Source organism: Onychostruthus taczanowskii, unplaced genomic scaffold (genome assembly GCF_017590055.1).
Source record: "Onychostruthus taczanowskii isolate IOZ18803 unplaced genomic scaffold, ASM1759005v1 scaffold35, whole genome shotgun sequence".
Classification (NCBI taxonomy): domain Eukaryota; kingdom Metazoa; phylum Chordata; class Aves; order Passeriformes; family Passeridae; genus Onychostruthus; species Onychostruthus taczanowskii.
The window spans coordinates 1,829,551-1,856,253 of NW_024500905.1; the positions used below are offsets into that span (position 1 = coordinate 1,829,551).

A 26,703-nucleotide genomic window follows, 5' to 3' on the forward strand; every position below is an offset into this window, starting at 1 on the left:
AACAGAGAATGAGTCTGTTCTGAGTATTTCTGTGAACTCTGTTGGAAAAACATGGATCTGTGGAAATTTTGAACAGAAATTATTCACAATCATTATAGCAATACTGAGAAAACTAAAACTATCAACCTTCCCATCAAAAGCAAAATTGTAAAATAATTTCCTTGTCATAAAATTGCCTAGAAAAATTCACTCAAAGGTACTAGGGAGTGTAAGTTTAGTACATACTCTACACATGCAGCTTGACTTATTACTCTCAAGAATGTCACTGGAAGGTCAGTGACAGAAAACCTTATTTTTCTTGTGTCTTTTTAGCCATCAATCATATTGCTATCTTTAAGTCCAGCAAAATTACTACCAGATACTGCCTGTCAAAGTCCAAATGCATAATAGTCAGGGCTAAGAGAGAAGGTTCTTTTCTAGCCAAGCCATCTTGGAGAAAAATTGAAATATTGTCTGTCATTAGGGGAAGAACTGATTATGAGCTATACTGAAACCAGGTGACAAGCATAAACGCCACAGAAATACTGTGATGTCCAATCTTATGTCTAGTCTAAAACAGGTGCAGTTTTTTCTAGGTATGTCTCCAGTAGCCACCTGGGAATCTTAGCAAGCATGTATCTTTTCCTTAAAAAATTACACAGAGGAACTTGGGATAGTTTTGGCAAGTATTTTAACAGATAAATTAGTTAAATCAGTATTGAAAGATAAACAGTAGCTGAAAGCATACTGATATTCAGGTAAAACATTTCTCAAGGGCAAGGTTAAAAAGTTTTCAAAACTTCATCTATAGTACCTGGAATTAAAACAGCCTTAATAACTCACCTAGTGTCTCCCTACCCAAAGCAGATTCATAGCAATGTAATTCCTGACAGAATTTTTTTTGTTTATATAGGCCTCTACCAATGGATAGCCTAGGAACACTACTATTTCAGTACTGCTCTGCCAAGAGAAGATAAGAATATCATAGTTCTGATCTTTTCCCTGTAAATACTCATAGAAGAGTGCCAACAGATCTATTTCGTATTATATAAGAAATGATCTGTTATTTACATATCTTCAATATAAACTACGAAAAGCAGATATCCCACTTTATAGTATTTCAGATTAGAGAGTTTCGAGCTGACATCACGGGTCCTACAGAAAGCAGCCTAGGCTTAAAACAACCTCTACAAGCCCCTCTCTAAGCCAGCTTTCCCCACATTGAGTCATTTGAAGCACAGGACTAAAAAAGCAAAATTTAACCAAAAAGATAACATTTGAGATGCTTCATTGATTCATCAATTTCTACCTAACTCTCCTAACCCATCAGTTTACCACCATGTCAATCATTCTGTACCATCACAACACACAAGAGCATGTGTTAAAAACTCAGCACCACACGAGTTTTGTGTTACTGTCTGTGTTCCCGATTTCACAGTTGCCTGCCAAATTGATGAGGAGAACAGGAGAACAGGAACGTGGACCAGCAAAAAGATCTGGTTTAGTTATTGGACAAATTACCTCTATATAAACATCCTGGTTCAGCAGGTTTTTCATGCCAAAGGAGACTGCTGACGAACTGCATTGAAAATGTGATCTATCATTTTTATGGAAGGACAGAGGTGGGAGAAGATATTTCCAGAAATTATATATAAGTATTATGTGGTTTATGATATCATATCATATAATATCATAAGCACCAATGCTTAGCAAGGTACTATCCTGCTTACACTGGAGAATTTGCTACAGTGGCCATTGCTAAAGAGAAAAGTGGCAATGAACAGAAAAAGAAAGTACTGAACATGGTAATGCAATACCCCTCACAAATAATTCCCAATAACAACCTCATGGCAATCAAAAATAATCTTTAAATTACATGAGGATTTAATGAGTCAGATAAAAGTAGAAGACCTAGATTATATTATGAAACATCAGTGTGTATTCAACTGCATTCTGACCTTGATTTGTTCTTTACACTGAGCCACTGAACTTATGGACAGATCCCGGAACATTCATTTTCCCCTTAGGGACAAAGTACCAAATGGTAGTGTAATTGCCAAGGGAAAATTATTACTCTGTTCTGAATTATTTCTATCATAAATCCAGCAGCAGTCAAACAGACTCCGTCACAAAAACGACAGGGTTGCCATACAGTGATGAGAGTCCCACATACAAGGGCACCATAAATCCTTTAGTCCCACCACCCAACAAAGACATTATAAGCCATGTGTTTAAATCAAAATTAGAAAATCCAAGCTGGCAGCAAACTGGTCTGCATTACAGAAACAATGGAAATGAGGTGATTTACTTGCTGCTGGTTTAAAACTCACCCTCCCCTGTCTGTTTCTTAGAAATGTGTAAAACATGACTAGCTTTTTGTCTGGGTAATTTTGAAGGGGTAAAATGCAGCTCTTCAGAACACAGATGTGCAACTCAGATAAACATCAGTTCTGTTTCTGTGCATGTGCAATAATTAGACTATACCCATTAACTCCTACAAACAATTTAAAGTAAGCTGGGATTCTTAACAGTTGATTCATTCTTTTACCTTAACAGTCAAGTGTGTGGATTAGAAAAACTCACAGACAAACCTGGCACCAATGAACATCCACATATAACTGTATCTGCCTTTTTCATTTTTTCACAACATATCAAGGACTGGTGTCTCTACCAATGTATTCAGGATGTTCTTTCCCACAGTACTTTAACAGCAATTCCTTGATAGCTGAGCAAAAACATGTATGCTGAACCTTGACATGTCAAAAAAGCTTTGGGCAAGGTGACCCATAGAACTGGGAAATTAACTCTTGTAGTCACAGATTTCCCCTTCAACTCCTGCAGTGCTAGAAGTCAACGATTAAAAAAACTCAGGATGACTGGCATCCATGTTCAACCACAGAAGCTGCAGAAAGAAATGTTTTATCAAAGAAAACTAACGGACAACCTGTTAAAAAGGCCCTGTGATCTCCAGTATCAAAGAATAATCTGCCTCATCCTTCCCTCCCAGGATTGAGCTGACTTTATGTAAGGACCATGTAAGGACTATATTTTTCTAAGATGCCCAAGCGACTTGATGGAGACATTATGATCTGTACCAGCTATGGACCACCACATAAACAGCAGAGGAATGCATATCTGCTCTTTGATGAATACAACAGCAAGTTTTGGCTTACAAGATCATTTTAGAAACTACCTTTAATTAGCACTCAATGTCTCCAACATTAAAAGATTCAGAGAGTAAGACAGTTTGAAGTGAAGCCTGCTTCTTACTATGTTTTCTCACATGCAAAATATTTAAGGACTCTTCAAGTGACATCCAACTCCACACAAGTGCATTTGAAGCATCCTACAAAGAACAGTTCAAATTCAATGCAATTATTGGACTATTATGTGGCTTAAATTATCTTGCACAGTTTTAGACTTGCCACATAAGCAAAGACTAATATTAATTTGAATTACTCACCTCTGTTGAAAACAGAAGAAAACCTCAAATCTAAATCCCTCTATGTTTGTAAAAAAAAATTCCTTCAAACTGTAGTTCACAATCTCTCCTTTCCTCTTCTTCCCCACAGGAAAGAAAAATGAATTTAAAAGGAGCAATACAGGAAGAAAAGGAATAATCTTACTGCTAAATATTAAGGCTATGCAGTAAGGTATGTCATGTTTTCCATCATCATGAAATCATGATTTTTGAGAAGTATGTAATTCACAGGGTTACATTAAGTAAAGAAATTTGAATGTATTTCAGGGGCTAATAGACATCAATTTCAGATGACTCAATTATTACAAGTGTCATTTATTTTCTTTCTTGGTGATTTTTGTTGTGAAGGGCAGAACGAAACAGCTCTTCTATTCATTAAGTTGTCAACAGGTGACGATATCTATGAGAGCATGTTTGAGCAGAATCAAAGTTGAATTAGTTTATTACTATGCACAATACTTTTTCATCACTCCCTGTTTGCCTGGTCTAATGTTTATAATTTGCATATCAGTCACCCAAGTGAAAGATGTGTTTAAAAGCTAGAAACTTCATACAGACAGCACAAAATTCCAATCTTGAGAACACACACATACAATCCAAATTTTGTTTGCCAGAATATCTACAGAATTGGATATTCCTTTTCTAAAGGCAATTCCCAATAAACATATTTATAATAAAAGATTCTCTGAAATTCTCTTAAACCCTCACCTATTCTCTTATCTCCACTTTGCAGAAAGGAAGAAAACACAAACAATTTAAGTTATTTTACTAAGATCACCTAGGAAGACTACAGCAGAAACAGCATCCCAGGTTTCTTCAGTCTCTGTGCCTTCCTTAATCATAACACAGTCCTTCCTGTCATTTATTGCTTGATTTCTGGGTAGAGGAAAACACACTTCTAGACAGATAGGAAGGAGCTAATCTGTTACAACATTCCAGCAGACAGAGCATACATGGACAAAGACCAGACCCCATCTAGACAACAATCCTGGTCAACAACAATCAGATAAGCTCAAAAAGCAGGATCATTTCTGAGAAGCAATGGTGCAGTCAGGTCAAAACAGCAGGCAAAGCAGTGACTAGCCTGAGACAGCAGGCTCCTTTCTTTATGCTAGTGAGGCATCAGTCTTGTCTTTTATAACTAGAAAAGTTGGTTTATGCCTTCATTAGTATACTCTTTTCTGATGCTAGGAAAGTCAAGGTGTTTAGATCAACACCTCCAGCTTCTCAGAATGCCTTGGTTTTGCTACCTTAACCAATGTAGCAGAATGATCTTTTGCCCTCCACATTAGTCCTGTCAGACCCACAGAAAGGAAAGTAATCGGGCTCTGGGGTAAGGGGTCAAAAAAGCTGCTTGGTTTGAGAGGACAGTTGAGGGAGGTAGAGACTAGGGCTGATCAGGCAGCTGTGGGGATGAAAAAGGGCTATGTAAATGATATGAAGTCCTAGGGAATGGATGTATGTTTGCTATGAGAAGATAGGGTTCCGAAAGAATGCCACAGGTTTTGAGGCTGTACAAAAACTTACCACTGCCTCACCAACACATATTCCTCAAGCCAAGCCATATTTGCAGCTCTTAGCTCTATTTCTAGTACTTGAAGTTGCAAAGAAGCCTTCAGCAAGCTCCACTCATTAACTCCTCTTCTTGTTTAACCTCAGACTTCAGTGTTTCTTGAAGCATAATTCAGATCTGGTTCAATTAATACTCCCAAAACAAATCTCAGAGACTGTTCCCTTCCCCTCTCACTACACAGCAGCCCCTGGCAGCTGTGCTACAACAAGGATACATCCATACCAAGCTGACTCCAGAGACCAGCTTGAACTCTGAGACTAAGACTATGTGGTAAAAAGAGAATGAGTTAATATACATTAGCTAAAAATAACTCTGTCACTCCCTTGAAACCAGAGTCAAGTCTTCCTGACAGTTTATTCTGGGCTTGGCTAAGAATAGTTAATGTAGTTTACAGGATAAAACAATTACTGCTATAATTAGTCAGAAGTACCAGAAATAATTTAGGCAAATTTTGCTGGGATATGACTAGACCAAGACCTTCCCTCTGCACTAAACACTTTGCAGTCAGATCTACAGGATTAGTTTTTAGTACGTGCCGAAGAGTCTTCAACTTCTTCCCTGACTCTCAGCAGGTATTTCTATCTTTCAAGACACTCTTACAGCACCAACACTTTCCTGGAATATGATGCACAATTTTCTTTACTGCCTTTAGCTACATAATAGGATCAGATGCACAAATGACACACATACAACAAAAGCAGAATGGGCTTCTAGTGTGCTTAACTGCAGGAATTGCTTTGATTCCTCTTGTTACGAATACATGCAAATGTCAGCTGAAATATGTATGTCCACATAAAGCAGATATCAATGCTGTGATGTCACAGAACATAGGAACTGACATGCAGCATATGGAATGAATGATGGCTACCTTAAAATTATTGAAACTTTTTATTTTCCCTAAAAAGGGCACATCTACTTTGGCCCATTGAGAGAGTATTTATGTCAAAATAAACCAACCAACTTCTGTTGGAAACCATATCTAAATCAATTGCTACTGAACTATCACCAAAATTTGCCTGACAGTGAATGGGAGTTACTATGGCATCTGCTGAAATAATTCAGATGAGGCCTCATTTATTAAAACAGTAAATCTATACCACTATTAATCAAGCATGATGCAAAGTATTGATCTAATACTCCCTTAGCTGGTACTCAGAGGCACTAATTAAGGGAGCTGCACAACAGATCTTGTTTTCCTCAGAGTTGAGCTATTAGAAAATGCAATCAGGAGTAAAGACGAAGGCTAGAGTAGAACTTCAATTTACTAATTTAAATGGATCCTATATGACTGTTTCTGAATAGCCCAACAAAACTAAGTCAACAACCCTGAATGTGGCTGTTGAAATTTTGAAGCATTTTGAAGTACATTAATTGCACTGAGAATTTCTGTCTTTGTCACCTACTTATTATCCAGACCCAGAATTTCACATGGACCCTCAAATGCCTTGACTTCTCCTGACATTACACTGAACAGGACCTGAAGCAACAGAAACAAGTGCAACATGGAACCAATTAGCCCACATATGTTGGAAGACTTCAAATGCTACAAGAGATGAAATCTTAATCTCTGTGAAGGAAAACAGCAATGAAGATCATTTCAGTTCCATAGTTTAGTTTAGCAATGCATGTATTTCCACCACACATTTCTAGAACAATTCTGGATTTTATCTGGAAGTATATGAACTCTAGTCTTAGTTACGAGTTAACTGTCAGTTTCCAGAAATAAGAACAGCTAACCATTATGTGGGTTGGTGCTGCCTCAGGTAGCTGAATGGATAATTTTTTTTTTTTCCTCAGTGTCAAGACTCCACAGCCAGGAATCAATTTTTTAAGAAACAATAAAATAGGGGGTTCTAAAGACATGATTTTACAGATCCAAAAGGCTATACTTGATTAAGTAAGACATACTTTTTAAATTAATTTCCCTCTAAAAGTTGATGAGAAATTGATCTGGAGTCACCATTAGCTTACTTCAGTATTTTACTTCTGGAATCAATCTTGGAGTCAAATGCACCTGCTGTTAAAAACAACTTTATGTCAAGGGAGATAATTTGGTTTTATATTTTGAAAACTAGTTGGTACTGCCTTTTCCCTTGCCCTCAGACTTGGGTTTTACAGAGTCAGCAGAACTCACAGCTTGGAAACAAACAAGCCACAAAGAATTGTTTAACAGCAGGAAAACAATCATCATAATTCATCATTTATCTATTTGCACCAGGATCCTGGTTTTGGTCTGGTGTAGGAAATTCTGACAGAAAGGAACACTTATGAAGGCCATCTAACAGCATGGAAGTCACTTAGTTCACAGAAAATTTTGAAGGTGTATTTTTTTCTTGTTGTTCATTTCTGATACAGCTCTCTATATTTGTGAAGCCTACAGGGGGCAAGCTTCATTTGAAGAGACTATAGCTCAACCTGCCCTTAATCTGTGCGTGGAAATGGACAGCATTCCAACACAGTCGTCCATCCTTGGAGCCTAAGAACAATTACCAATGGCACCACTTCATGCTTTCTCATTCAGTGCTTACAGAACTGAAAACAACAACAGTGATTTTAGATGACAGTAAAAGAGATACTCACAGTAACATCTGATTCAACACTGATTAACATTAAACATAAACCAGACCTATTTCTTTTACATAATACTAGATCAAGTCAACCAGTTTAATGAGGGAATCTTTTACGAAGATTTAGAGCCCATCAAGGAAGAACCAGGGGTGACACAACACTCCTAAAATCAAGTGAGTCATTTATCTGATGTGGTTAAGTGGTTTTGAGAGGTCAGGTGCATGTTTCTCTCCATTAACTGTCAGTGCACTACGACGTGAGAATGTCAGATTTACAGGTCTACCTTTGGGATGCCTAAAGTAAATTGGGAGGCATCCCACCTCAGGTACTCACTAACTGACCTCTTATCCTAAGGAAAGAGAAAGATGTGAGAAGCTGACAACGTTACTCACACTCTTATGAAGCAGTGCGACCTTTGTTAATTACTGTGACGCTGCTTATTGGAGCTGCCTGATCTGCCCTCCACTCTGTTTAAGCTTAGATGAGAACCACAGTTCTGTTTGTCTTCTCACGGCTTCTGGGCTTTCTCAGTCAATGTTTACTAGTATCATTTGCTAGAATCAACATATTTTTAAATTCTACTGAAACCTTCTACAAACAAAAAGTAAAGAATCTTCAAGAAGAAGGGAAAAGGGAGGGTCAAGGTGCTATTCTTGCTGAAGAACATGGGATATGAATTGCCATAAGCTATGTTCTGCCAAGGCTTTTTATATCTTAAGGGTATGTGCATGCACTACAGCCAAGAATTACGCTTAAAAATCAAACAAGTTGTAACTTTCCTTTGTTGTTATTATTCCACTCAACTCTCCTTTATGAATGTTATATAAACCAAAATACAGCAAGAAGGAAGATAAAGGAATGCATTTCAATATAAAATGGACATCAAAAAATGCAATTAAAAGCTATAGAGCTTAAAATATTCCTTGGCAGCATCAATTCATTTATGTTGTCAATTTTCAAGAAATCACTATGCTGGTCAGTAGAAGGATAATAAACATTACAGAGGAATGAAATCAAACACACCTTTAAAAAAATAAAATGTGCCATTCCAAAACAATTTATATGAGCATTTTCTTTCATTTTTCTCTAGCTCTAAATATTAATTTTTTTTTTTAGTTTTCCTAGTAAAGAACTGTTATTCCTATTCCCATATCATTGCCTGAGAGCCTCCTAATACCAAAATTATAACAATTCAGATGGAGGGGGGTTTACATTTTCCATTTCAAGAGAGGTTCCTGCCTTCCTTAGCAAACACCTGTCTTTTCAAACCAAGACACAGATTAATAATGTAATAAAGATCAGCAAGTATATCCTACATGGCAAGTTTAGCCAGGTCCACATATCTTATTGCTACTCTGGAACTACAGACCATAAATCTACTGTTTGCAAACAGATCGTTCCTCCAAACTGGCTTGTAAGGCACACACTCAAGGAAGCACTATTGACAGGACTCTAGAAACAGAAGTCTAGCTTGATATCCCTAGTCTTCCAAATATTGGAAGACTATTTTCTTGTAAGTGATATCCATGTATGCGCATGTATCTAGACATACATTTATATCTCCACTACTTTTTTCCACAGTGTATGAAGACCAAATGCATCAGCAGTCTGCTGCAGACCATCATTAACAAAACAAAGTCAAGGGTTTTTTTAATGTGAAATCTTGTGAAAGACTTCAAAAGGCTCTACTGTAGTTACCTCTGAAAAAGATGCCGGCTCTAGTATTTCCAAGTATCCCCATAAAAGTACTTCACAAAATTAGTGAGGAATGCATTACTCATCTAATCTTTTGAGTGGTTTTTAGGTAGACGAAACTTGGCCAGACAGTTCAGGTTGGGTCTTTAATCAAGACCTCACCTTAATACTCTATGAACAAGACATCCTAGAGCACTGGCTCAATACTGACTCAGAAGAAAAACACTCACCTACAAAAACTGGCTTAAGAAACAGCTTTTTTTCAGGATCTAGACTTTCAGGGAAGTCTAGACACGTCTGACTGTATTCAGTGCATGGAAAAAGAAGGTGACATACTGGCTCTGTGTAACTGCACACTACTTCTCTGAGGCGTTAAAATCAGATAAAATTGGAACAGATTACAACTTTACTCAACATCTGGCAGTTCTGATAGTCTAGATATTTCAGAATAATCTGCAATATTCTTCTACTCAGAGAGAAGACAAATCATGACCTACTGAATAGGTCAAATAATGACCTATTTCTAGTTTTTACTGCTACCAATGGGAAGATGTCACAAAACAAGAATGAAGGGCTGTGCCAAAAGCAAATGGGTACACCTCTTCCCATGATACCTCCTTCCCCACTACATCTCAGGACTGTTAAGTAAGGGCTAATCACTACTTAATGTCAGCAGCAGGATCCGAGTGGTAGAGCGCAAAACTGTGTTTTACTGCAGTGATGCTAGAACATCACTGAGCTGAAGCCCAAACACCTCCAGTGACCGTTTGTAGTTAAATGTAAAGACACTACTATCAGGAATTCTTTTCATGCTCCCTTTGCCATGACAGTGCAAGTAAAATCACATTATCTGCAATTTTGCAATTAAATCTGTAATTATGCAATCAAAACCCTATACTGATGCTATGTTTCTCTCTCAAAAAGCTACAAATGTTCCACTATTTTCCTCTCATTTTACACTTTCACTATCAACATAATGGATTTCAAAATGGGGACCAATCCATTGCCTTCATTTGTAAAGAAGGCACTACCTAACCAGCACTGCATGTGTTAATTATTAACTCTCATCATTATAAAGCATAAAATGTTGCATAAATTCCAGAAATGCTCAATGGAAGCAATATTATTATATTCCATTATGTTTGAAAAGCACCACAGAGGAAAAAAAGAGTCTGTTCTAGCAGATTATAAGAAAAGAAAGATACTGGAAAAATTATATAACAGTACAAGTTAGGGCAAAAAAATTACTGAAGCTTGAAGGTGCCTTCCATCTCAAATTAAATACAGCACAAGGATCAGTGGTAAAAGAAAGGAAAGGTGGGACAACTGGGAGAAACAGAAGAAAAAACCCTCCATCATTAGAGAAAGAGGAAGGAGATTATTTATCTGCAAAGTGTTAAATTGAACTTGCTGCAAAATTGATCAAATCTCTTCAGACTCGGAAATACCCTACGGCAATTATTGATCAAGAGTAGTGAATGTGCTACAGACCATTTTTATGTGCTATACAAAAAAAAAAAAAAAAAGCAGGGGAGGGAAACTAAAGTGTGTTTAAAACACACTTAACTTTGAAACACACTGAACTGCTGAGTTAATGGTTGCATGAGTTATTGCAGCAATGTGTATGAGGATAGATGATCTTCAGGAAAACATACCTGGCTAGATTGAATGCATCATCAATCAAGCCTGCTCGATTACTGACAGAGATAACCTGTGAGGGGCAAGCAAAAAAATTGAACCATTTCAGGTGATGAAACAGTGAAGGTTCATCTATGAAAGCAGATTTTAGGGATGAGAAGAGGATCTTACCTCATGGTTCCTTGTTAGCTGATTAATTAGCAGCTTCCAATTTCTAATATCATAATTAACTCTGAAGTAGCCAGTCTGGTTGACGTTCCCCAGCAACCAACTTGCCTCTTCCAAAGCAGGAATTCTGTGGTGTTCTGGAAACAAAGAAGAAGAAGGGAAGGGGTCTTGGTTTCAAATTTAAACATTCTAAAGGTGCATCTGTTACATTTTCTCCTTCTTTAAATATATGTGAAGGCAGTATAATTAATTCAAGGACTAACAAAAATAATGTGTGTGATTAATAATTTCCTACATCCGTTCTGATGTAGAGAGATGCCAACTGACATTCCCACGGGGACCTTTTACCCACACAGGACTTCAAGTGTGCTTTTTCTTTCCTGGCAAGTATTATTTTTAAGAGAGGTACCCACTTTAAGTCTGGTACCCTTATTCTGGCCATCCTTAAATAGTTTTCTACAATTGTAACTCAAAAAATTCAATGAATGTGCTATAGAGAGAAGAGTAAACTGTGATTAAAAAAATTGATTCTTAAGTGTTTCTACATGTATTTGATTAAGTTTTTACACTAGATTTTAAATTAAAGTACTTCCAGTTGAACAGCTTCTACCTACAATGCAATGAGAGTTTCCTCTTTAGAGGTAGACCAATTAACCTTATATCACCTAACCTGTTCTTCATCTTTCCCCTTGTTTTAAGTAACCACTTTAGGGCTGAAAGTCTAAATTTATTACCGTTTTTGTGCAGTCAGGCACTCCACAACTATTTGTAGAAATAGGGATTTCAAAATCTCAACAACAAAAATGCCCTGAACTTACAACATGCACTTCTTTTTTATTACAGCAAAAAGTATCAGGCTTCAACACCCCTGGAAGAAGTCTTCAATCTAGTAAATTATTTTGACAAAACTAACTATGAACGAGAACTCACTAAAAATTCAGAAACATTTTTTTCAACCAATAAAATTAGTCTGTACACTGTTGAAGGAGTAATCTTGTCATTCTTTTTTTTTTTTTAATAAATACATAAAATTTGTTATAAATGTAATTCCATTAGAGAAAAATGTAATTTGTTATTTGTTATAAATGTAATTCCATTAGAGAATTTTTTGGTGTGCTTGAACTCCCTGAAGGTAACAAATGGGAAAACAGTTAGCAGTATGGTCTTTACAATTTACTCACACTATCTAGTACATAGGTTTACCAAAGAAATTGATTTGGTTTAGTCCTTCTTATAAAAAAAGTAATTTCTGAGGAAATAATAGTTAACTAGAGGTACAGATAAAAGTTGTGCTTCTCCCCTAACTAACAGCAAGCCCAAAAATAACTACTACTTTGAGGTGCCATAAGTACAAAGATCAGCAAGACCTGAATCTAAAAAACACATAATTATATGTTTAAATTAATGGACCTGCATTATGCACATGGATTCAGATAAAAAACTGCAGGATTAACAGATAGTCCTCTTTTCACGTAGGTAGTTCTGAAACCATTAAAATCTCTGAAAAACACACTTATTAAAAATATTAAGCCTAGAATAATTCAGTTGTTGCCTGTTCAATTCAATTGTTGTTGCTCTTTTATCTGTGGTAAAGCACCAAGCAGACACGTTCTTTAGGATCCAATATATCCTGCAAAAATAGAACTGAGAAAATCTGAATTGAATCGTACAACTCTGTGGACTTCCCAGGTGTTCAAAAGCACCTAAGATGCTTTTGCCACACAATCTGATTTGGAACAAGGCTGTAACACTTGTGTGTCCTTTCTTCCACAGGGGGTTGTACTGATCAGCCCTAAGCAAACTCTCTTAGACTTGCTCCTCTGTTTAAATCCTTTTTTCATCGGGTCCAAGTCAGATCCAGCCTGTTGCTCCATCCTATTTAGTGAAGACTTGAATCCTGTTCCTTTGTAGCCTTATACGACCTTGGTACAGTACAGCTTTCTGCCCATGCTCTTTGGTTGCAAACTAATCTTTAAATGCCACCAGTCCTGGTGGCATTTAAACAGCTACTTCTAACTGGTTAATCTTTGCACCTTTACAATGCTACCTAAAAGTATACCAAATAGGCTATCAGCACACATTAAACAATATCTGGGTATATGAATACATTAAATAGAAATTTTCAAAATCATATGTAATTAGAAAATACATACATGTTTTCTTCTTCAGGCATTTGTATTACATTTTCACCTCCCAAGTGAGGAAATTACTTAGGCCTCAACAGAGTATTGAATGATACTTGCCAGTCAAATATAACAAGTGCAGAATAAGCTATTTCACATTTAACAGCTGCACAACACCCCCAATATGTATCGCTATAAAGGAGGAGAGTATCCTTCCAAATCACAACTACATTATTGCTGTTCTGGTCAGTTTAAATACTACCATAACCTCCCACTGTTATTTTTCAATAAGACCACTCATGTACTGACCTTCTCCTGAAATAAAGGACAAAAATCTTTCACACCTTCCCAACTTACATAAAGAGGCGGCTATTTTACAGGACTGCCTGATACATGTGCTTCATGCAGTTCTATATAATTTAGTAGAATTTGGTATTTGTGTCTGTTAGTTCTCATGCTTTCCTATTAAAAAAAATTCTTTCTTTTGGTAATTATAGGCACTAAACATTTCTATACGTGGGTAATGTTTCCACTTACCACAAACACATTTATTAGTTTCCTGTTAAAAGTATTATAGCTAGCAAAAAGGTACTAACTCAGTGTTAAGCCCTACATTAAGGCATTCATGACTTTCTAAACAACAACAAAGATTTCATTTGAAATTAAATCCATCTTTGAAGGTTTTAGCTTGCCTCACAAAAGTCAATCTAAAATATATATCCCGTTGTATGTGAGACTAAAGGGAATTTTTTTAATCTTCTTCCATCAGAAAGTGTTTTTCCATGGTCATGATTTGTCTGGATGCCTCAGAAAATAACACTGCTCTAAAACTTCTAGTTTTGCCACATACATATAGGAAATATTTACGAGGAAACTTTTAAACTTTGACATTTGTTTTGAAGTAAAAAAAACAGTTAGGGTCTCATTTTTCTCCCCAGTTTGTCTGCTCTCAAAGTGTGAGACAGTTACTCCAGCTGGTGCATGTGGCTGGAAGTTTTGAGCTCTCCCAACACTTCAATTCCATCAAAACCAGCATGTGATATGGGTCTGGGAGAAGGGCATACTTCTGCAAGACAGTACTGCCACAAGTATGGACTAAACACAGTTTCAGTACCATTTCAAGTCTTCAGACCCACAGTTGTTATTTTAACTCTCTACTTTATACAACCCCTAACATACTAAAAAATTGGTTTAAGGTAGCAGAATCCCTACAGGGGGAACTGACTCCATTTTGCTACAAAAACAACTGCACAAGTGTAGCACAATTTCTTGACAACAACAGCAAGAGAAATGTTTCTGACAAAAAAGTGTTCCATGAGGTATTTCACAATAATTTATACTGGCTTTACTAAATTCTGCAAAACTTCTTGCAAGAACTTTTTCACATAGGGAGAAGGCAAACCAGAAAAAAAAATTCTATCAATCTCATTTGCCATGTTGACATAGCTCCATGCTGAAAGAAAACACTTTGGTATAGAGATTGGCACAATAAATGGAGCCCATCAGGAAATATTATCATCTTCCATCTTACAAAACTCTTTCTTCAAATTACCTTTCCATCCATTAATATACCTATATGATGGAACTGCTAATAACTAAGGTGATACACAATGTAAACAGAAGTCTTCTGCTAGGATCTTGAGCTGTTAGAATAAGAGGAATGATTCTGACTCATTCTGTCAAAATTACATGGGATTCCAAGTCCTGTATCCCTGGTCCTCACCACAGCTGGCTGAGGCTGAAAGCAGGACCTGTATATTCTTTTTTTTTCACAGTGCTTCCCTTCTTCCTCCTTTTGAAAGATAAAAGAGTGGAGCCTGGAAGCAACACAGGTAAAGTTCAGCAGCTGAGTTTCCAAAAAGAAAAGAAAGAGTATTTTTCTAAAGCTGCAACTAATGCTCTGCTCCCCAGTGGGCAGCCAGCAAACCCCAGCTCAGAAGCATCTGTCTTCTACAAAACGCTTCCTGGAGGAGAATCTGATTGTTGGGTGGCTTAAAGTAGAGATTATCTAGTAGGAGGTGGCAAAGTAAATTTGGACTTGCTGTTGGAAGGGACTTGCCCTGTTGAACTTTCTCGTGGCAACCCAGAGGAGATATTAGGAGCAATCTGAACAGCAGTCACTTTAACTGAGGTAGGGAGGTCTGTCTAAGGAGTATTTCCTTGGAACATAAAAATCAGTTCATAAACAAGAGGTGGGGATGGAAAGGGCAAGGATTAAAGCTGTGTCAGCCAGTTCAGCAGCACTTGCTGAGTTGCATATAGATGTTTCCTACTTGGAGGCTGAGCACCAGAAAACTGATTCCCAGGGCATCCTTCTGCAAGACAGTACTGCCAAATGTATGGACTAAACACAGTTCCAGTACCATTTCAAGTCTTTAGATCCACAGTTGTTATTTGGAAGGCAAGTACGCCTTTTTCCCTGCTCACCTATTGGAAATGGATGCTAGCTAAACCTCCTCACTTCAGGTTAAGGTCAGTTCTAGATTTGCAGAAACATGCCCAGCTAAGCCTGTGCTCCCACACCTATTACACTTCATCAGAAATCACCAGCACATTCCCACAAGCCCTGCTTAGCAGTCATAGGGATGGAATGGGTCCAAAGCTGGTTCCTGGCTTTCTACCCACTACTGATTTTGGGCTGATCCCAAAACAGTATGGATACATGTTCACAGATCATTACAGCAATCACAAAAGCGGCAACTTATATAGGAGAAACAGAAACAAGCCCTGAAATATGACAGAGCAGAAGATTGTAACACCAATGATTTCCACAGTGCCAGCAAAATTTACCATTCAGCAGACCTGCAAGATTGAGGCACAAAGAGCACTGCAGCCATCTTGGCATGATGTTTGTGACCTCAGCATGGATAGCAAGGTCTAGCACAAGATGTTTCCTTTGTGACTGGTTTACAATCACTTGAAGTAGAACAGCCTCATCTATGGCCATGGGGAGTGAACAGAGAAAAGGTGTTGGTGACCTTTGTGCAGCACTCTATGAGCAAATGAGACAGCTCCACTTCACACACCAGACAGATTGAACCCAGTAAAAGGACCATCATCTGATGGCTGGTATGTGAACTGATGAGTAGAAATACGGTTACATAAATGCTATGGTTCACTGGGTAAGGAAAAGAGAGACTGGCAGAAGCACTTGCAAAATGAAAAGCTTTCAAAACTATGCCTACATTCCTTCTGCTAACAGGTGGGAAGAGCTATATTAGATTTGAAACATCTTGGATATTAAGCACTGTGGATGTGACAGCCTGGTCAGAGAGCAAGAAAACAGTATGTTTTCCCAGAATCGGATTGTGAGACTTTAGGGAGTTGAAGATAAACAATGATAGCTAATTATTATAAACAACCTGCAGGTATTGTTTTCCTACTCTCTGTTTTCCTATTTTTCTCAAAGATTGTTTATAAGAAAAGCGTTTTGTTAATTAATCAATCAAGTGAAAGGTATTAATTAATTGACCAATCTAGTCTATCTGTATCAGAACAATGTATAAAAAAGGAGAATCCAAAGTAAAACAACTATGCAGTGCAAACCAGCCTTCTGGTAAGTCTGTGTCGTTTCTTACTCAACAGCGACAATGCACCTTGTCAAACAAGTTGCCAAGACCAGGCACTGTCCTCCCTACAGGACTTCCTGCAAAGGACAATGAACTGCAACTCAAAAAGACACTGTGTAGCAGTAATTTCCAGTGCGTTCCTTCACTTCAGTGATGTGAAGAATGGACAGATCTAGTGCTGTTGCCAGCAATTGTGGTGAGATGCAGTTATCTGAACTGATCCTGCTCAGCATATTGAACAATCAGTGATCTGCATGCTCACTACCCCTGGCATGTAGCCAGAGACAGACAAGATGAGGACAGAGCAGCAACTCAGTCATCCTAAATTCATGTCACTCTCACAGAGCTGGAGAGCATCCTCATATCCCTTGTTCATGAAAATACCAACTGGTATCCTACAACACCTTGATGAGGTCACAAACACAGTGGCAGAAAGGATGCAAAAATCAACAATTCTTTCATCTTTCTGGATGTACATGAAGGAAAAGCCTCTTACATCAGCAAATAACCATTCTTGGTGAGCTAGGGCAAGGCACGGAGTAAACTCCTGATGGATATCATTATTCAAAATACCACCCAAAAAAATGAGGAACATGTTTTGATGTATTTCTATATGTAGCTATTTCAAAACTGCTGCGGTTTCATTTCTACCAGATAACCCATAGACAAGGTTAATTTTATTGTAAGATTTAAGTGATATGTCAAGATATCACAGTAGTAGTCATCAACTTGAACCCTTTTCCCTATTGGCAGCTGAAATTAGGTGTATGATCAGTAATAACGACTATGTTGGGTTTGCATGGCCAGGTTTGGTAGCAGAGGGGAGGCTAGAGAAATGGCTTCTGTAAGAAGCTGCCAGAAGCTTTTCCCGTGTCCAGCAGAGGCAATACCAGCTGGGTCCAAGACAGACATGCTGCTGGCCAAAGCTGGGCCAACTGGAATTGGTAGTGATGCCTCTGTGACAACATATTTAAGAAGAAGAAGGAAAAAAGAAGTTATTGCTCAGATGTGATTTTGGCCAGAGAAGAGCAGGGTGAGAACATGTGAGAGGAACAACCCTGCAGACACCACGGTCAGTGGAGAAGGGCGGGCAGGAGGTGCTCCAGGCACCAGAGATGAGATTCCTCTGCAGACCCTGGTGCAGCCCATGGTGATGCAGCTGTGTCCCTGCAGCCCATGGAGATCCACAGGGATGCAGAGATCCACCTGCAGCCCGTGGTGGAGATCCACACCAGAGCAGATGGATGCCTGAGAGGAGGCTGTGACTTTGATGGAGGGACCCCATGTCAGAGCTGGGGAAAGACTCCTCGCCCTGAGCAGTGGGAGAAACAACATGTGATGAACTGGTCATAATCCCCATTCCCTTCTCCCTTCACTGCTGGGGGAGAGGAGGCAGAGCTGGGAAACAGGGAGGCAGGGGGGAGAGGGGGAAGGCATTTTACGGTCTGTTTTTACTTCTCCTTATCCTGCTCCCATTTCAAGTCTGTTTTGCTGAGAGTACTTGGTGAGGGATCTCTAACTCAGACCTTACCCAAGATCCATGAACACTTTGTTATATTCTCTCTCCCCTGTCCAGTTTCAGAGGAGAGTGATAGAGTGAGTTTGGTGGGTGCCTGGTGCTCAGCCAGGGTCAACATACCACAATAACAAACAACAGAGAGCTGTTCATTAGCTCCTATCCACACTCCCAGTCACACTGGAAGATCCTTCAGCACAACAGTTTAGTCAAGCAGAAGGAATTGCCTACTCTTTCCTAAAAAGGGCACAGAAACCATCCTCACGAACAGCATTTACTCCAAAGTTGCTTTGCGGATCTGCAAATCTTTCGCCTCCAGCTGAAACTGTCATCTGTACAACAGAAAATCTTCAAGATTCTTCCAGTCCACTCAATTTCCAATCAAACCTGGAAATTGTCCTTTGGAGTCTCAGAATTCCTCCCTCATCCTCATGAAACAAACATACCCGCTGCAGAAAAACTCCCAGGAATCATGTATACCAGCCTCAGTACATAGCAGCCTAGACCAAAATAAGCAGAAGCAAGAGGACATTTTTGCTGTAGTCATAACTTTACAGTCTCATTTTCAATGAGGCACAGCAAGTGAATGAGTGAGTGAAAGTAATGAGGAAGAACAAGGATAATGACAACAGATCACAGTGTCACTGATTTGCTACACAGAAGACTGATGATTCGGAATGGTTCTTCTTTAATTTCTATACAGTAGCCAGCCCAAAATAATTGCTCACACTGGCCATCATTAATTTGTTGATTTCTTGAAGGCATTCCAACAGAAGCAGTAGATCTTAAAAGAGTGGGTAGCCGTTTTACGGACTTGTTCCTCCACAGCACTCTGCAAGTAAAAGGCAATGAGGAAGCACCTATGTAGATAATAGTAATACACTGAACTTTGAAGGAGGGAGTGAAGGGAGGGAGGCATGCATGTGCAACCTAATGAGATGGGATGATCAGCTCGCTCTGAAGCTAGTGGGAACCTTTCTAACAACTTCAATGAGAGTTCAATCAAGTCCTAAAGGACAAAAGTAGAACAGGTCATTAAGGCACACTCTGAAAGTGCAAACAGGTCTTGAAGTATTCTGGAAGTGTTAATGTTAAAAAGTATGGCGAAAATAGTAAGTTTGTGAAAAGTAAGACAGAACCCATATGCTTTGATGAGAGTGTTTTCCAGGTATGAAAACTGCTCTGGCTGCATGCACACTTCTAGATCATTCTATCATGGGAGCAGCATAAACATGTTACTTTCTCATAGGCTGCAAACGATCTGGATAAAGAAACACATACCTTGTACCACTAGAAGGCTGGGGTACTCAGATTTCTACTGACCATACACCACTGATTTCCAGTCCTTCTGGCTGCTAAGCTCTATGTGACTAATATATTTTAGTAACTTAGAAAAGAGAAAAAACATCTCACACAGGTTTGACTCTCCTCTTTCCCATTAATTTTCTATTAGATGGAAATTTCTATACCTTTCTAATTATACAAGAAAGGGTCAGCTCTCCCTCTACAGCCCATATGTCAAGCGCATGCATGCATCCTTCTTCTCCCTTCTATATAATAATTCCATTCAAGTCCCCACATGTCCTCCCTCACTCTCTTTAATTCTAGTCCAAAACTCTCAGACAATGTAGCATGAAGTGCTCAGGAAACAGATAAACATTTCATGAAATTTCTGTGGTGGGCTTCCTTTCATAGATGATAAAAACCACCGGCATCTAGCACTCACACTCTCCTCCAGGCAGTAACTAATATTGTTATGATCATGCAGGAACTGAGGAGGAAGAAAAAACGTAGTAAACAGAACAATGCACTTTTGAGGTCCAGCACATGGTTATCTAATAGAGAGAACAAATACTTTTTATAGACCAATAAGGACATTTTTAATGACAGCAACCATTTCTTAGTCCTGCTTGAGACTATGGATTGAGTTGAAAATGCTAGAATTCTAAATGTACTAAATCATACTCATCATATCTGCTTCATTATACAATATTACATTTAACTTTCACCCATCAATAAAGTGAATTGCATTCATCAATGGTTTGATGTTTTGCCAAATATAAAATACTTAGCGCTTTACATTTGTTTGTAAAAGCTTTACATTATACTGTCTAAATTCTGCAATATTATAAATCTAGATGGTTGCTCATCTATCATTCCTCCTCCCTCCCTTCCCAGCTCTGCTTTTTTTGCAATTCATTGGAAGCAGTTAAAACTGGGTGCAGAGCAACTAAACAATTATCTAGGATCAATTCCAAAGACACATTTGAGGAAAACACAAGTATGCTTTATGAGATTCCACTGGGAGGAAAGTTTATTTTTACCTGATTTGTTAGACACCCATATAATTGCCTCTGATGAGATGTGGCTCGTATTTCCTACTGCAATTGTTAATGGAATCTGCCACAAGTAGCTGCAAGACAAAGGAGGGGGAATCTAAGAACAAAAATACTGAACTGATTCTTCTTACAGCAATCAGGGATCATGTCAAAGAAATCAAAACACAATCTCAGTAGCAGTGTAAAGATCTGTGGATTCTAACAAGTCACTTTGATTTTAAAATGCATTCGCATTAGCAATAAAACAAAGAAGACTAATGTATTTTAAAAAACCCCAACCTAAATTGTATTTCCCATTTTTTCACACACTATCATCATATGAGGACTTTTTAACAAAACTTTTCCTAGTTTAATAAAATGCTTTACAAAAGAAGAAATAATGATTATTCATAAAAAGAAGAACACTTTTTTACGTTTATTTAGAAAAAACCTCCACATAAGACATGCTTTGATTTATAGGGACTTCAAAGTTTAAAAATACCATACTCTTCTAGCAACTTCTTAAAAAGCTACAATGGGCTTTCACTGCTGCTAGTTTAAAAAAATAAAATTAATGGGACAAATCTCCACTTCTTGGCACCATTTATAACCATCTATGCATATGCAAATTGGACAAAACACACTACATGTGGGTTTGGACATACACTGGTATAATCAGACCCCATCTTCCCTATACGGTATTATGAATTGCTTCTCACTTGAAGTAAATGTTATAAATAATATCTTTATCTCAGTAAATAGAAATTGACCATATAAAGTGAATATTTTTAGGGACAGATGGAAAGGATTATTTCCTTCATGTCTTCATCATCACCTCTACTTCTTAACTCTCAAAAGCAGCATTTCACCAGTCAGTGAAAAAGTAGACATTTCCCTCACAGGACTGCCATGTCATTTTGTAAATCAGTAAAGGGGAAGCACTCAGTAATGGTACAGGTGGTCCCTTTGCCTTAGGAGCCTTACAAATGGTCCCTTGGTAGATGGTCAATGGTAATACGTGTGCAGTTAAGCAAGAGACTGGCCCCAACTCAGATATCACTGTGTAGCACCACTTTGATACCAAGAACACAATTTTAGACTGATTGCATTAAAATGGTGCAAAAATGAGTGTGGGCCAGTTCTCTCCTGCTAGTACACAGAATTGCAAAACTAGACCACTGTACTGAAGAAAAAATTAGGTTTGTTCCTTTCCACTTACCCAGAAGTTTGCTCCACATAACTACAAACACCACCCAAAAGTTCCACAGCCACAGTCAACATGGGCTGGCTTCCAAGGGTTGCCTTGCTGGCATGACTTGGAGACTGGGGGAGGGGAGGGTGCCCTGCCACCACACTTGGCTCACAGCTCCCCAGCCATTTGCAAAGAGCCCCCAGGACACACAGGAATATGCACTGCTTAGAACAGAATTGTGTGCAGGGAAACACTTGTCCATACAGCAGAGATTCAGCAAAGATAGGGAGATACTTGGACAACCATACAGCTGAAAGAGCTATGATGATACTAGAAATAAAACATGGCATTTACTGCCATATGAAAGAAGAAAAAAGTTTCCATGTGATTTTAGGTTCTCTGAATGTTAGCACCATGACACACTAGGAAAATAATTAGCTCTACTCCTGCACTGAAGATAAGCTGCACATAAGCACATACTCTGACATACACTTTTTGGATAATTAAGCTGTGTCATTTGAAGATTTTCTTGGCTTTATCAGTCTGCCCACTTCTTGTGCTGGATATTATCACACTCCACAGAACAGCCAGCAGAAAAGGATGTCCATTGGTGCACTAGTTTCTCCAGTTCCAGTCTGGGGATGTTACCTTCATTTTTGGCTTAACTAGTATTCTGGACTATGAACTGGATAATGAGACACAGTGTGTACTGCATCCTGCTGCTTTAGCTACAGCAGCAGTAACTCCTGGGTTCAACAGGTGAGGGCAGTCAGGAAATGCTGTGAAGTGATGCACTGAATTGTATTCACTACTGCCCTAAATACCTTATACCTTACTAGACACACACCAGTGTTTTAGGGACTATCCATAAAACCCTCCTAGTAAATACATCGCCTTCAGAAACATACCAAGTTCTAAATACTTGTCTCTCCAGAATAAAAAAGATCCTACCAAACTATGATTGAGAAAAATAAGGCAAAATTTAGGATGGAGTTTCTACATTATGTGAAAGAACAGGAACATTGGTATGTGAAAAAAAAATAAAACTGCATTTGCACAGAATTTTTATGACATCTCAGCTGCTACTGAAAAAGCTAAACTGCAAAATAAAAGATACTGTGAGCTGCCTATGTAGCTGATTTTAAGCACATATATACACACCCACAAATATTCATATATGAACATATCCATGGACACCTGTTATTTCAAGAAGGAACTTCACAGAATGGTATTCTGTATATTGTAATATCTATACAGAGAAGAATTTTATACTTCCTTATAATATTTTATATTGCCTCCAATTGAAGGAAATCCTATTGAAGTAAAGACAGATCCTGCTCTGAAAGGTGATCTAGCTGCAGATCAAGTGTCACAAAATCTACCCACCAGAAAACATATTGGATTTAGTTGGGAATATTAGTACTGGCAAATTTTACTTTTATCTACTAAATATAAGAGACCTCCTGACATTCTTGGTGCTTTCCAGAACCTCCAAACCTCACCCTCTTGGTTAGTGCTTTCCCACAGGAACCACAGGTGTCTTTTTAGTAGACGTCTAGGAAATAAAACATTTTTCCTACTGAACTGCTGCTTTTTCTCCGTTTTATGTTTTCTCCTTCTACTCCTCTTCATTCTCAGAGAAACTGCTGCTGCTGTTGCAGAAGAAGCTATAGCTAACTTCTGTGTATGTGAGGGAGACGCATCTGTCTCACCTTCCAGAAAGGTGTCTTCCATTCATTGTCTCTGAATTATATCCATACAGATATGGACTGTGTTCTCCAAGTGTGACTAGAAAGAAGCAAACTGTTCTTGCACTCTTCTGTCAGGAGTCTTCTAGTTTACAGAGCGAAGAGGAAAAAGGGGGCCCAGTCTCCTGCTTTCCTCCTGCTTTGTCTGAGAGTAGTGCAGACCCTTTATTTATTCTTTATATGTTGAGAGCACCACCAGCATGTTCTCAGTATGTATCTAACTGGGGAAAAAGCATCCCATTCCACCTGGCCATCTGCTGCCTGCTGTGACAAACCAGCTCCATTGACAATAAGAATCTTGAGAGCCCATTGACCAGGGCAGCAAGATACTGTCACAATTATATCTGTAGGACTCAGATGCCTGCACAGATAGCACACTCAGTCCCTGGGTGAAATGGTGCAAATGAACTATGTGCTCAGTCTGCCTGAGATGCTTCTCAGCTACAGAGGTGTCCCACATAATGTCCCTCCACAATCAAACCTGATCACTTTGACAGGGAGCTAAAGGCAAACCTCTTATTGTGGAAAAACTAAGGGCTATTTCAGGAATTTAAAAAAAAAAATCTCTGAAGCTGAGGAGGAAAGACACCTAAAACTAGAACAGATATGTTAACATGAACTATACTGAACATAACATTGTTCAATCTTCAAGAAATGTAAGGAAAGGGGAAGATTTTTGAAAGGTAGTATAAATAAACCTCTTTTTGCTGATCTACAAGTGACAAACGGCTCATGTGAAATAGTTAAACTTAGTTTGGCAGGATAATGCACAGGGGAATGCAATAGTGGATTTTTTTGTAGCACTGTATCAATGCATAATACTGAAGTATGTTCATTCAGCTTAAAGATTAATCAGAAGGACTTGTTTCACAGAGTATCAGAATCTTGCATCAGTCAAGGTACATGCAATACTAGAAGCAAACTAATTGTGCTCTGTGTGGATTATATAATTTTTTTTTGTCTTGAGCATTACATAGTGACTCAGTAGGCAGTATACTTTATCTCACTTGGAAAATTATCACAGTTGTGATGATTATTTGGTTAAAACTTGATTTTCAGCAAAAAAGAAGTGAGATCCCTTTGTGGGCAAATCCTGAGACCATAAAACACTAAACAATAATGATGCCTCACACTATTGCCTCTGATGAATAGTAATATTTTAGTAACATTGGGTTTTCAGTGGCTTCTTGGCAAAGAGCTATGCAAAGCCAGAAAAAGGACAGCACTTTATTTCCTCTGCTTACAAAATAAAGATCTCAGGTAATTAAAAACAAAAAGGTAAGGTTCCTAGCATTTCAGATTTTACCTTTTCAACTACTTTTTCATACTAATGTGAAATGTTTTTGCTGGGATGCAAATCCATACATTTTCAAGATTCATCTTCCCAGTAGCCATAATGTACCACGCCTCCACACACTGCTGGCAGTGAATACCACATTCTTCCAGTGGCATTTCTCCCTTCTCCCCTGGATTCAGAACTAAACAAAGAAGTTGATCTATTCCTAGTCATCACTCACAGAACAATGAAGGTATCTGCTCAATATTCAGAGGTTTATTATTCTGCATTACAAGGAGTATACAAGCAACGTGACTGCTTCACATAAAATGACAGAACATCTGTAACTAAAGTACCTCTGTAGAATTCAGCTTACCTACATTTGAATGGCAGAGAAAGTGAACAACCACAGTCCTCTTTTACTCTGCTTTTACAAACCTCTGGCTTTAAGATTTCTAATCTATCCTGCTGTTCTTTATACAGAAACTGTACTTAATCCTTCTTATTGTCCACCTCTGTATTTTTTTTTGCCTATTATTTCAGGTTAGAAAACCAAGCCTTGCTTCAGCGCTTTGAAGGCATATCTACCAGGGATTAAAAGTGGCATAATTCTTTTCTCTTCCACACTCTTTATACTTTTTTAAATGTTCCTTTTCTACTAATCCTTACTGTCCTATCCTTTACTTGCTTGACCATGTCTGGACAGTGAGCTGATGTTTACAGGACATTACATACCACAGGTCCAAGACCTCTTTCCTAAGAGAAAATATTTTCTTCAGAACCCACCACTGAGTATCTGAGTTAGAACTGCTTTCCCCACATGTATCACCTCATTATCAACATTAAGCTCCATCTGTCTTTTTATTACCATGTCAACTAGCACTAAGGAATACTTCTGTCATCTTGGTAAGTAATACTTGTTTTTATTACACTCACAAAGCTCCTATTACTAGAAAACTCTTGACACCTAACTCTTCCACACCCTTTATCACATAGTTGAATAAGAAAAAATTAAGTGCAGGTTTCTCAACAATTTAATGGGCTATGACCTTCCACTAAGAAATCCAACCATCTATTTTTTCACTTTCTGTTTGTATTTCTAAAAAGTTCTCTCTTATTCTGATACAGATTAATTTCTTTAGGCATATTTAAGAAGGAAGCTGGACCTCAAAAACCACATAAAAACCCAGTTAAATTACAAGAAGCTAGATACATCTAGATTTAGAAGACTATTAATCTATTAATAGTCTTTGATTATATACTTAGCTAGGAAATCAAAGGAGGAGAACTACGACAAGGCAGAAGAATAGAACAATGTACAGATTTAAGGGAAAAATTACTTTTTTTTAGTACATCTAACAACAGAAAAATGAGGGACAAAATTAAAAAGCTTTGCACAAAAGCAAATTAAGTGATTTGCCTCTTAGCAGGATATAATAAGGATAATTAATTTGAAGTGTAGTGGCAATCATAAACTTGAATCATAGAATGATTTAGGTGGGAAGAGACTTTAGGAGATAAAGCTTTCTGCTCTAATGTGATCAGAGCACAGGAAAACAAGTTTCACTGTAGGTAGAGCATGATATCAGAGAAGAATATACAGGCTGTACATCCAGTGGCATCACACAAAATCAATCAAGTCAATTGAGGCAAATGATTTGCCATCTGCTTTTTTCCCTAATCTCTCCCACTGCAAAGCTGCTACAGAATTACTTTCAGGAAAGCTTAACACCAAAAGCTGTATGTATTTTCAAATACCTCAGGAGGGTGAGAAATGAAATTTTGAGTTATCTTGGGATGGAAGAACAGCAATCATGTATCCATCAGCTGGCACTGGTGAAATCCCAACCATCACTCTT

General features: G+C 38.1%; 1 protein-coding gene across 1 annotated transcript in view; it reads right to left on the reverse strand.

The window, feature by feature from the left end:
- Positions 1-26,703, reverse strand: part of TRHDE (thyrotropin releasing hormone degrading enzyme) — a 197,922-nt gene that overhangs the window by 26,990 nt on the left and 144,229 nt on the right. The window contains exons 10-12 of the mRNA XM_041411306.1: positions 20,635-20,723; positions 11,106-11,239; positions 10,952-11,007 (exon numbers count right to left, since the gene is read on the reverse strand). Coding sequence (XP_041267240.1) covers positions 10,952-11,007; positions 11,106-11,239; positions 20,635-20,723 — 279 coding nt within the window. The remainder of the gene's footprint in view (positions 1-10,951; positions 11,008-11,105; positions 11,240-20,634; positions 20,724-26,703) is intronic.